The sequence below is a fragment of the Simochromis diagramma genome, unplaced genomic scaffold (genome assembly GCF_900408965.1).
Source record: "Simochromis diagramma unplaced genomic scaffold, fSimDia1.1 OVJJ01000321.1, whole genome shotgun sequence".
Taxonomy (NCBI): domain Eukaryota; kingdom Metazoa; phylum Chordata; class Actinopteri; order Cichliformes; family Cichlidae; genus Simochromis; species Simochromis diagramma.
In genome coordinates this window covers 16,022,284-16,034,255 of record NW_024386772.1, presented here as the reverse complement: position 1 = coordinate 16,034,255, position 11,972 = coordinate 16,022,284, and the positions used below count along the sequence as shown (strand labels likewise).

Sequence of the window (11,972 nt, the reverse complement as noted above, 5' to 3'; positions counted from 1 at the left end):
GATCTGGTGACTGTGGAGGCGATTTAAGTATACAGGGAGTGCAGAATTATTAGGCAAGTTGTATTTTTGAGGAATAATTTTATTATTGAACAACAACCATGTTCTCAATGAACCCAAAAAACTCATTAATATCAAAGCTGAATGTTTTTGGAAGTAGTTTTTAGTTTGTCTTTAGTTTTAGCTATTTTAGGGGGATATCTGTGTGTGCAGGTGACTATTACTGTGCATAATTATTAGGCAACTTAACAAAAAACAAATATATACCCATTTCAATTATTTATTTTTACCAGTGAAACCAATATAACATCTCCACATTCACAAATATACATTTCTGACATTCAAAAACAAAACAAAAACAAATCAGCGACCAATATAGCCACCTTTCTTTGCAAGGACACTCAAAAGCCTGCCATCCATGGATTCTGTCAGTGTTTTGATCTGTTCACCATCAACATTGCGTGCAGCAGCAACCACAGCCTCCCAGACACTGTTCAGAGAGGTGTACTGTTTTCCCTCCTTGTAAATCTCACATTTGATGATGGACCACAGGTTCTCAATGGGGTTCAGATCAGGTGAACAAGGTGGCCATGTCATTAGTTTTTCTTCTTTTATACCCTTTCTTGCCAGCCACGCTGTGGAGTACTTGGACGCGTGTGATGGAGCATTGTCCTGCATGAAAATCATGTTTTTCTTGAAGGATGCAGACTTCTTCCTGTACCACTGCTTGAAGGTGTCTTCCAGAAACTGGCAGTAGGACTGGGAGTTGAGCTTGACTCCATCCTCAACCCGAAAAGGCCCCACAAGCTCATCTTTGATGATACCAGCCCAAACCAGTACTCCACCTCCACCTTGCTGGCGTCTGAGTCGGACTGGAGCTCTCTGCCCTTTACCAATCCAGCCACGGGCCCATCCATCTGGCCCATCAAGACTCACTCTCATTTCATCAGTCCATAAAACCTTAGAAAAACCAGTCTTGAGATATTTCTTGGCCCAGTCTTGACGTTTCAGCTTGTGTGTCTTGTTCAGTGGTGGTCGTCTTTCAGCCTTTCTTACCTTGGCCATGTCTCTGAGTATTGCACACCTTGTGCTTTTGGGCACTCCAGTGATGTTGCAGCTCTGAAATATGGCCAAACTGGTGGCAAGTGGCATCTTGGCAGCTGCACGCTTGACTTTTCTCAGTTCATGGGCAGTTATTTTGCGCCTTGGTTTTTCCACACGCTTCTTGCGACCCTGTTGACTATTTTGAATGGAACGCTTGATTGTTCGATGATCACGCTTCAGAACCTTTGCAATTTTGAGACTGCTGCATCCCTCTGCAAGATATCTCACTATGTTTGACTTTTCTGAGCCTGTCAAGTCCTTCTTTTGACCCATTTTGCCAAAGGAAAGGAAGTTGCCTAATAATTATGCACACCTGATATAGGGTGTTGATGTCATTAGACCACACCCCTTCTCATTACAGCGATGCACATCACCTAATATGCTTAATTGGTAGTAGGCTTTCGAGCCTATACAGCTTGGAGTAAGACAACATGCATGAAGAGGATGAAGTGGACAAAATACTCATTTGCCTAATAATTCTGCACTCTCTGTAGTGAACTCATTGTAATGCTCAAGAAATGTTCTCATTCTCTAGAGATGTCTGTGTGGGGACAAGCTGAACAGATCAGCACTTTCAACCAAAGTTCATAGTCACTTGAATCACCTTTCTTCTCTGTTCTGATGCTCATTTTGCACTTCAGCAGGTATTTTTGGCCACATCTAGATGCCTAAATATGTTGGGTTGCTGGCATGCGATTGGCTGATTAGATATGTGTTAACAAGAAGTTAAACAGGTGTACCTAATGAGTAGGGGTGGGGGAAAAATCGATACTGTGTAGTATCGTGATATTTTGTTTGCTAATAATGTATCGATACAGGGACAGCAGAAATCGATATTTTGTTACTAAAAAGGTTTTTGTGCTCAGAGCATGTTGATCCTTTTTCTGAGCAAGAATCCTGACATTCCTTCACTGTCCAAATGTGTTTAACTTTTTTTTGGCAGCAATAAACATGACAGTTTACTTATTTTAATTTAAGACATGTTTTATTTTAATTAAGTTTAAAACTTTTTTATTTAATGTAAATTTATTTATTTTTTTTTAATTTACTTTCAAATTCTTCAGTTGCTGAATGGGCTGCATAGTTTTCATAAATGGCTTAGTTCAGAATAGCTATAATTGTACCAGATGGTTGCATTCAGTTACGTAAGTTGGACTAGACTGTAATACAAACCGTTCAGTTTGTCAACAATAAAACTGACTGAAATGAGAGAAAGACCGAGTGCGAGACTTTGATATTAGATAAAATGAATATTGATAAAGTTTACCTTTATGTACAGAATCTGAATATTGCAAAATATAAAAAAAATAAATAAAAATAAAAATAAAAAAAAATATCGCAATAATATCGTATCGTGGGATGTATGGTGATTCCCACCTCTACTAATGAGTGCATTTGGTCCAAAAGCGACACAGACACGATATTCAAGATTTCAAAGTAGCTGATATATTTATTTCAGATCAGTGCTGCTGGTGGTCGTCTGTTTATAACAATCTCAACACAATATCAACCCAAAGGCAAGACTCGCAGCTGCCATTCAGAATACAAGAATCATACCTGATACGTCTCTGGAAGTGAAAACCAGCAGCTTTATATTGCTGAATATACAGTTTGTGTATATACAATATATGTTAAAGCAGGACACACTTGGAAGACTAAAGTTCAAACTTTTGCACACAAACAATGACCGTGGAAGGACAATTAAGAAACAAAAAAGGCAGCGTTTGTAAAAAAGCTTTACAAAATAAAGGAAGACAACATGCAACCTGGAGTCTGCACAAACGGCAATGAACTGAGGGATAAATTGCTGTAGGAGAACTCAGCAGTACAATCTACACAAGAATATAACTACACTTTAAAGTCTCCATATGCCGCCATTCTGAGGTGTGCTGAAAGCCCTTCTGAACTTTCCAAATGATAAGAAATAACGATGATTACTCACAGAAAGCTGGCCAAATCTGAAAAGCTATCCCCCACCCAGCCCCATCTTTCCAGTTTAGCCTTTAGTCCACAGTAAGCCGGCCTTTTCTTCTAACCCAAAACTAAAGCGGTCAGGTGGAACAAACAGTTCACGAGATGGGACGTTTCAAGAGGCAAAAAGGTGTTGAGCGGTGCGATTTAAAATGAACAGAGGCAATTAATACATTATTCACATTCGTGCTTCTGAACCTTGCAGCTCGGGGCTTCTTTTCACAATCTGACTGCATAAATCTAACCTGCGCACAGTCACCCAGATATACACGTGTTGAAACACCCTGCAAGCCTCTGCAGAGGAAGGAAAAAACCAATATGAGAAAATCAAATGAGGCATGTCTCCTCCTGTGTCTCACACACACACACACACACGAACACATAACATGATTATAGTCCTAAAAGCTCTGTGCAAGTCAGTTAATACAACACTGGGATATGAAGGTGAGTACTTTAAAATGGGGCTACGGGATGACTGAGATGTGCTGAAAACTCTGTTAATGAAATAAGCGCTCCGGGGCTCCCGTGAGTATTTAAATCTACGCTCAGGCAGCTCTGAGAAATGATCGCATTTAATCAGTCTTTTCCCTCCCGTCAGCAGCGAAGCACAGGAGCATCGGGTTCAGTTCACATTATTATCAAAAAAAGGATCCAGATGATGTTCACATGTGGGGAAGCGTTTCACTTCTAGTTGCAACGGATACAATATATATGAATAAAGGGATCGATCCTGGCCTTAGGCTTCAGAGCCCTCTTCTTTATCCCGTCTTCTGCCACGAACTCTCACTGCATCTAAAATACAGACGTTTGGAGGTGAGATGTGAGACGTGAGGAGGTAGATTAACACACACAGAAACAAGACCTCGACGAGGCCGCTGCACCAACCTGTCCCTGCTGGGGATTGGCCGGCTGGCCGGAGGGCTGCTGTCCTGTTTGTCCGTAGTACGCAGCCTGCTGCCTGTAGTACTCCGCCCAAGCTGCGCTGTAGTCCTGCTGGCCTCCTGTTGTGGATGCTGAACCTCCTCCTCCTCCTCCTCCTCCTCCTGCTGCTGCTCCTGGAGCTGCAGCTGCTGTACCGGGTATAGAGCCGCCTGCCTGGGCTGAGAAACAGAAACAGACATGAAAAATTAAATAACAACAACAAAATTACATAAATTACTACCTAACATATGCAACATACTCGTACCCATCTTCTTGTAGTACTCCTCCCAGGCCTTGGTGTAGTCCGGCTGGCCCCCCGGTGTCTGTGCAGCCTGGGTCTGGTCACCTGCAGCTTGGGCACCTCCAGCCTGGTTTGCGGGGTACGGGGCTGGCGCAGCCCCCGATGGCTGCTGGTAGTACTGAGCGTAGTAGGCCGCCCAGGCTGCATTGGGGTCATTGGCTGCTGCCTTGCCTAGAAAAGACGCAGGGTGGAGGGGGTGAGGTCCTCATAGGGTGAGGGTGAGCCCCTGCTACTGGCCTGGAGACCGGGCTTGGAGACCAGGGGGAGGAAACAGAGACAGGGTTAGAGCCAGAGCTGCTACAGATAAAGACACCGCATCTCATCACAACATTTCCATCAGAACTCCTGTTGACCTTCTCAGATTAAAAAAAAAACAAGTATAGTGAGAAATAAGTGCGAGGGCTGAGCAGTAAACACTTAAAATCAGCAGAGGTGGTGAAGCCAGCAGTGACTCACTGGGGTCATGTGGTGGTTGAGGCTGCCACTGCTGGTAGGTGTTGCTCCAGCCCTGCGAGCTGTACTGGGGAGGACCTGGAGGACCACCACTGAGGAAAGAAGAAGCGCTTTCTTATTTAAAAAAAAAACAAAAAAACAAAAACATCTCAGGGTCATCGTCAGTTCTCTGAAATCTGCTTTAAAGCTGCAGCCACTCACTGTGGAGGTCCAGGAGCCCCAGGCGGTCCGGGGTTGTAGGGGTTTGGGCTGTAAGGAACCATTGGCCCAGCAGGACCTGGCCCAGCTGTCCCCGGGCCCACAGGACACAGTGGACCCTGAAACACATCACATGATGCCACATGCCGAGTGTTCTTCTTGATCGGTAACTTAAGAAATAATAATTAAGAATAATGATAATCTCGAATGACAAGCACCTCGATCTTCTCCTCAATGAGCTGCTTGGCGTGGTCGATCTGCTGCGGGGACCCACGAATGATAAAAAGCTTAAAGTTGGGGTCTCCGTTGGGGGGTGGCTGTCGAGAGATTTCCACGAATGCCCCCGTCTGCTGGTTGATGGACTTGACGTTCTCTCCTCCTCTGCCAATCACAAGCCCACACTTTTGGGCGGGAATAGAGAAGGTCATTTCCCCTCCGGGGGGACCCCAACCGCCTTGTCCCCCACCTCGCCCCCTATTGCCTGAAGGCATTCCTGGAGGACCTGGGGGACCCTGTGGACAATTATACCACATTACTTCACATATGCCCAGTACGTCACAGCCTCTGGTGATTTTGCCTCATCTGACTATGTTAAAAACACAACAAAAAAAAAAAAACGAAACAAAAAAACAAGGCTAAGCACTTAATTTATCCAAATATTTATGGACGTTATGATGTGAGGCCTTCATCTATTGATTTATGATGTTTTAGAGGGTGACAGCTGATCCGTACCCCCTGTCCCTCCTCTCTGACCCGGATGCTCTGCAGCAGGTCGTTGATGATCTGAGCCGCGTGCTCGCAGCGTTCAGGCGGACCGCTGATGTGTGCGATCTTATCTGGACCGGTCCCGTCATCTGGAAGGGATTTAAAAGTGCATTAAGCGTTTGGGATTAACACTAAATGAAATCAATCAGGTCAGCTTCCAGCACCGGTCAAAGTGAGAATTAACAGCTGTCTGTAAATTAGGATCTCAAAAAAAGTGCAAAGTGGTAAAAAATAAAAACAAACAAAAAAGAAAACACGCTAAAGGGTCATGCCAGGTGACGTTCTGATGTGACCATTGTTCTTGTAACACTGGATCTATGCAGGGATCCTTCCTTATCTGATTTTCTTTTCAACATACAAGTCAAATCAATAGAAGAAGAAAAGGAGCCAATTTTACCAGCTCTACACAACAGCTTACGCAAAAGGCAATCACTGCCTGAGTAAAAGATTCACCTGATACAAAGGGGCAAAGTACAGCAAATGCACAGGCTGTCAGGCTAGACAGCGAGTTTGTGACGCTTCATTTGTAGGCAAACTTTTACCCCCTCAAAAAAATATCACTGCAATGGAGAAACCTGGTAATTATGTGTTTTAGGCCTTGTACTTCCAGGGGATTTGTGCCACCTAAAGACTCTCTGATGGATGGCAGTGCCAGCTGCCAGCATCTGTTCTGGTACTAATAACATTTATATTGATTTTACTAAATTTACTAAATTAAAACCTGTGGTGGCAGCTACATGAGACCAAAACAGAGGAAAGCAGAACGTCAGCAAATGCGAAAGACGTATAAATGAAGCCACAACGCCGTCGTCAGAGCGTCCCACCTTGTTTGAACTGTATCCTGACTCCGGCATCATTCTGAATTTTCTTGATCATCTCTCCATTGCGTCCAATGACCACACCCACCGAGTGTCGTGGTACTGGGATCTAATATGACAAAAAAAAAAAAAAACACATCTATTGCTTCCTCTGTTTGTGATTTGGTTAAAAAAAAATGTTTTTAAAAACCCTCTGCAGTCACTTCCAGTCTTGCTCCGACACACAAACTTACATCCATGCCGCCTCCCATTCGGGAGCTGAAATCGCTTCTTTCGCTGTAGCCGCCTTGGTCTCTGTCCCTCAGAATCTCTTGCACCATCTCCTGGGCTTGCTGAAAAACCATTAAGGATCAGGAAGCTCGGCACTATGCCACATTTATTTAGACACAATAACAGGACTTTAAAGTTATACCTGGACTTTGTATGGGTCTCCAATAATGCGCAGAGGCTTGTCAACGTTGGGTCCCTGAGAGGCATCCTGGATTAGGATCATCTTGACCCCTGCACGCTCCTGCATCCAATAACACATAATGAGACATAATTATCAGCCATATGCACTTGAAAGTGTTTACCTACACTGGAGTTGCCTCCACTTAGCCTGTTAGTGTGCCAGTAAAAGCCTAATTTGGCTATTTTATATACAGTGAGCTTAATCTATAAGAATTATACTATCTATTATAAATTACAAACATTAATGGCTTTAAAATGAATGTTGTGCTCCTCTTTAGTCCCACCCTTGCATGGTGCATGGATTGCTGCTATAAAGCATCAGGCTGACTGCTTTCAGTCTGCAGGAAAGCTCAAGATCTTGCCCTGATCCAGTGTAAGACAAACCCAATTAAAAACCTCACATTCCTGTAGGATTAAATTAACTCAGACCTTTGCTGCTATTTTAATGTGAAAATACTGACTTTAAGAAAAAGGTTCAGATTCGGCCTAATCAACTCTGGTTGGGTCATGCTGACTTCTAAAAATGCTGAAGCAAAAAACATGAAACTTACCTGTAGCTGTTTGATGGTCTCTCCTCCCTTGCCGATGACTAGGCCGGCCTTGCCGGCTGGGATCATCATCTCATGAACTGCGCCGTTCTGCCCGTTGCTGGAGTCATGATAAGAAGAAAGAGGGGGAGTACCTCTTCCTCGGGAGACTATCTCATTTAGCAGCCTCTTGGCTTTCCTAACCAAGGGAGGAGCTGATTGGTTACTTCATTTAAGAAACACGTTACTCTAGTGTTTTTAGAATTAAGCACCAGACCGTTAAAACGCTTCCACATAAAACCGCAATGAGTGTATTTGTATGACGTCACTCACTGTATGGAGTCTTGTGTCCCTGTGAGGGAGACGTTTCTCTCTGGAAGACCTCCACTGTCTGCACAAACAGAAAATGTACATATTTAACAAACTGAGCATAAAAATAATAATAATCAGAAGAACTTTACACACACTCGTCCTGGGCATGAATGTCATGGTAATTTCAGGCTTTTAATCATTTCTTTGAACTGTTCTTTATCCAGGGTGGTTAGTGACTGTACAGCATACACCTTTAATGACTTAAAAAAATATAGTTTCAATATTTTTTCGATTTTCTACAATCCACACAGTCTCAAAAGTATAGATAAAGTTAAATGTCTGTTAGTGAGTTGTACCTTAACCGGATGCTTTTGGTAGTCATCAAAAAACTTCTGGCAAAATTACAGCTGGATATCTGACCACGCTTCCTGACAGAATTTATAAGAGTTCATTTAAACTTGTTGGTTTTCTAGCACAGACTCAGATTTTAATCTTAAAGCATTAAGCATACAATAGGGTTGAGATCAGGGCTTTGGGAAGACCATTCCAAAAGTGTCAGCCTGCTTTTATCTATTCCAAATGCAGTTTTGATTTGTGTTTAGGATCATGGCCCTGGTGGGACACCCAACTGTGTTGGAGTTTCACTTATCTAGCTGTTGATTTGAGGTGAAGTTGAAGAATTTGGAGATAGTCCTCCTTCCTCATCATTCCAACTTCTTTGTGCAATGTACCAGTACCACTGGCAGCTAAACAGTCTCAGAGCATGATACTACCACCACCATGCTTGACATTACAGCGTTAGATACAGTGTTCTTAGGTGCCTTTACTCCTCCAAAGTAGTAAAGGAGAGGCCTCTTGTGGGAAGCGTGACCATAAAGCTTTTCTCCAGAAGGCATTCAGCTTGTCCATGTGTGGAAATTTGAGTAAAGCCTGAAGGTGTCCACTTTGGAGCAGGGACTTCTTTCTCGGTCGGCACCCTCTCAGACTACGTCCACACTAGCCCGGATAGATTTGAAAACGTCGTTTTAGAAAGTCTGCGTTTTTGAGTGTCCACACTGCGATGGGACAGCTCCGTTTTCAAATGTATGCGTTTTCAAAACGCCATCTCAGTGTTGACGGGAGGCCAAAACGGAGAGAAAACGATGCATTTTCAAATGAAAACGCATTAGTGTGGACGTAGCCTCAGTTCATGATGATGTAAAGCTTGTTTCACTGTGGCAGTGACACTGGTGTTCCAGCAGTCTTTTATGGCAGGCTTGAGTCTTGGTGGTTCCTGGGTTATTCCTAAACATCTTAACCAGTTGCTTTTAAACTGAGGGTGACCGCTGGGGTCTTCTTCAGATCTTGGCAAAGTGGTGACATATCTGAAAAACTTTACTTCAGATATTTTTTGTTTGAATCCATGATTGTGATATCTGCAGTTGTTTAGAAATGGCTCCAAGAGACTCACCCACCTTGTGTAAATCTACAATTCTCCATCTTAGATCTTCACTAAATGCCTTTCAGTGAAGAACAGCATTAAGTGAGCGTATGTAAAGGTTTGACCCTATGTGGATTAGAGAAAATCCAAAATAAACCCAAACTTGTACACTAAATCCTTGTTTTATAAAGTAATTAAAGATGCATGCTGTATAATCATTTCACCCTGAAAAAAGAAAACCCCAAATTACACTGACATTCACGCCAAGGATGAGGATCTGTAGACGACGAGTGCAACCAGTACCTGGAGCTATCTGAACCTTGCAACCCGACTCTTGCTGTATCTTATTGATCTGTTCACCTCCACGGCCAATAACTGAAGAGAGAAGGTGGGGTTTAAAAAAAAAAGTGTGGTATACAGTACGTGTTAAAATAAAGCTGAGCTACACTCACTGAGTCCCACCATACTGTCTGGAACACTGTACTCCTCTGTGGTGGAGGTGGGTCTGATGCCATGATTACAGGAGGGATACAAAGGTGGGGGGAAAAAAAGCAATAAATCAGACAATAGCAAAGTCAGATTAATACACAGTCACCTGAGAGGTACGAGATCTCACCTTTGCTGTGCAAGAGCAGCTAGCTGTGCACCAATAGCTGAGTGAGAAAACAAGGCAGGGGAGAGGTTTAGGATTACCAACGGACTAATGTGGAGGACGCAGACACCCACTGTTGACTGTAGGTCACAAATAACAATGCATGCAACAGTAAGATGAACTCACACAGCGCTTTGGCTGACTCCAAGTCACTCTGAGCAGCCAGCTTCTTGGTCTCTGGCTCATCTGTCAGAGGAGGAAATGAAATGAATAAGAAATGAATAAGAGACTCCCTGGAACTAAAATAATCACAAAGCGAAATAAAGGTGCAGTCACCAGTATTTGTGTCCTCTAGCTGTCGTTTCTGCGCAGTGAAGGGAAAACTATCTGGAGCAGTGCTGTTGTTCACAGGAGGACCAGCGTCGCCCCCGATCTTAGCTGCGATCTGAAACACAAGCAGAAGATTTGCCAGATAGTTCACTGTAGTACAGCAGATCTACAGTATTACTGCTTTTTAATGATTTTTACACATTTTTCTGATTTCCCCCCAAGCTCCCTCCTTGGGGTTAACCCACCCCACCCACGGAAATCCTGGGAATGCCTCTGGCAAGACTGTAGTTTATTTTATGGATCAGATCCACCATTTTTTAATGAGCTATGTGATGGATACTGATGTGTTTTCTGTTCTTTGGCCTTGAGGCTGCAGCACACACCTGAATTATCCTGAAACACCTTTATATCAACTACTAACATTCATAATGTAGCTCAGCGCAGAGGAAGAAGCTGGTAGTGAAGTGAAGATAATAATGTTCCCTGAAGGTTTTCAGTGTTGTCACACTGGATATTTGGTGGGACGCTGAAACTGTCCGGCCTCAGTTAAAGCTAACGCTGACATGTGATGGATGAAGCGGCAGAGGTGTGCCTGACTGTAGACACATTCACCATGAAGCGTTTGAATGTAAAATTTAACCTGGTCTCAGGTGTGTCCGCCTTCATACATGCTAGCTTCTTAGCTGTCTGTCTCATCCCTGCCTCACCTGCCGGGCCCGCTGCACCGCGTCCGCAAACGCATCCTTCTTGGCGCCCCCCGCTCCGTTCCCCACAGCCGCCTGTCCGGGCAGAGGAGCCCCGGGGACGGGCGGAGGTACCGCGTTGTACTCCGACATGGTATCCAGAAAAGACCGAAGAGGAGAGAGAAGCAGAAAGCCGGGATCAGAGCTACGCAGGAGTGGGATGGGAAGTCAAGAAAGTGACGGGAAGGATAGCGCCGGTTGGAGACACGACGGAGGCCGGCGAGGATCATTCGCAATTTTATTGTTGTTTTGGTGGTAGCTGATTTATTATCATAGAAAACATGATCAAAGCTCATATGCAGGATGTAAAAGAGACTTTTTATTTTAAAAAAATAGTTGTGCTTGAGCGATTTAACAGCCTATCCAAAGCCCAATAACTTATGTTTTTTAAATAGATTTTGTATTATGAACAAAAAATATAAAAAGGAAAAGTAACCGAACTTTAATTGTGGTGGGATACAGGTGCAATATAGCAGAAATGAACTACTTTGGTCCAGCACTACAGTAAACATGGTTTAGGTATTTTCCACCTCCGTCCCAAGTTACATCTTCCCAGTAAGATGACTCTTGCTTAAAAATATAAAACTACAGTCGACCTTTCAAGTCTGTTTTCTGAGTAAAGTTTGAGCCAAATCATGAAACACTTGAAATGCAATTATCGTAATAAACTCAGCAACCATTTCAGATTTTTTTAAATCAGCTGTGATTCTTATGGTGCACTTCTATGAAATGCGATCTAATATCAGCTGCGCTTGTACTCCAAGTTTCTAGTATCGGAGAGACTTGGGCTATATGTGTCTTATGGACTTTGAATCAACACTGGGACAAATGTTTTGTCATGTATTCAAGTAACTGTGAGTGGAGCTGTGGAACACGCAAGATTTCTTTGATGGCTTGTCGATTTCTAACATATCAATGACACCGTAAATTTGTAGTTTTTTTTTTTTAAAAAAAATGCATTGTATTAGTTGCATCTTTAAAATATGTTTATCAAAATGTGTAATTCTAATGATTATTTAAACATAATTCTATGCAGTAAAATATATGGAAATTAAATTAGGGCATTAACA

General features: G+C 43.1%; 1 protein-coding gene across 2 annotated transcripts; it reads right to left on the bottom strand.

Annotated features, from left to right (window-relative positions):
* Positions 1-2,524: 2,524 nt before the first annotated feature.
* Positions 2,525-11,879, bottom strand: LOC120746988 (far upstream element-binding protein 2-like). Of its 2 annotated transcripts, XM_040052563.1 has the most exons (18): positions 10,867-11,879; positions 10,166-10,274; positions 10,016-10,075; positions 9,854-9,890; positions 9,690-9,742; positions 9,541-9,612; positions 7,839-7,896; positions 7,530-7,704; positions 6,941-7,039; positions 6,762-6,860; positions 6,535-6,637; positions 5,678-5,799; positions 5,164-5,457; positions 4,949-5,064; positions 4,751-4,839; positions 4,259-4,465; positions 3,958-4,172; positions 2,525-3,864 (listed from the first exon to the last, which is right to left on the bottom strand). In XM_040052563.1, the coding sequence occupies exons 1-18, from the start codon at positions 10,993-10,995 to the stop codon at positions 3,856-3,858; spliced, it is 2,046 nt and encodes a 681-aa protein (XP_039908497.1). In that variant the 5' UTR covers positions 10,996-11,879; the 3' UTR covers positions 2,525-3,855. The 2 variants fall into 2 exon arrangements, with proteins under 2 accessions (XP_039908497.1, XP_039908505.1); XM_040052571.1 differs by lacking the exons at positions 2,525-3,864; positions 3,958-4,172 and having other exon boundaries at positions 4,349-4,552.
* Between the last annotated feature and the right edge of the window lie 93 nt (positions 11,880-11,972).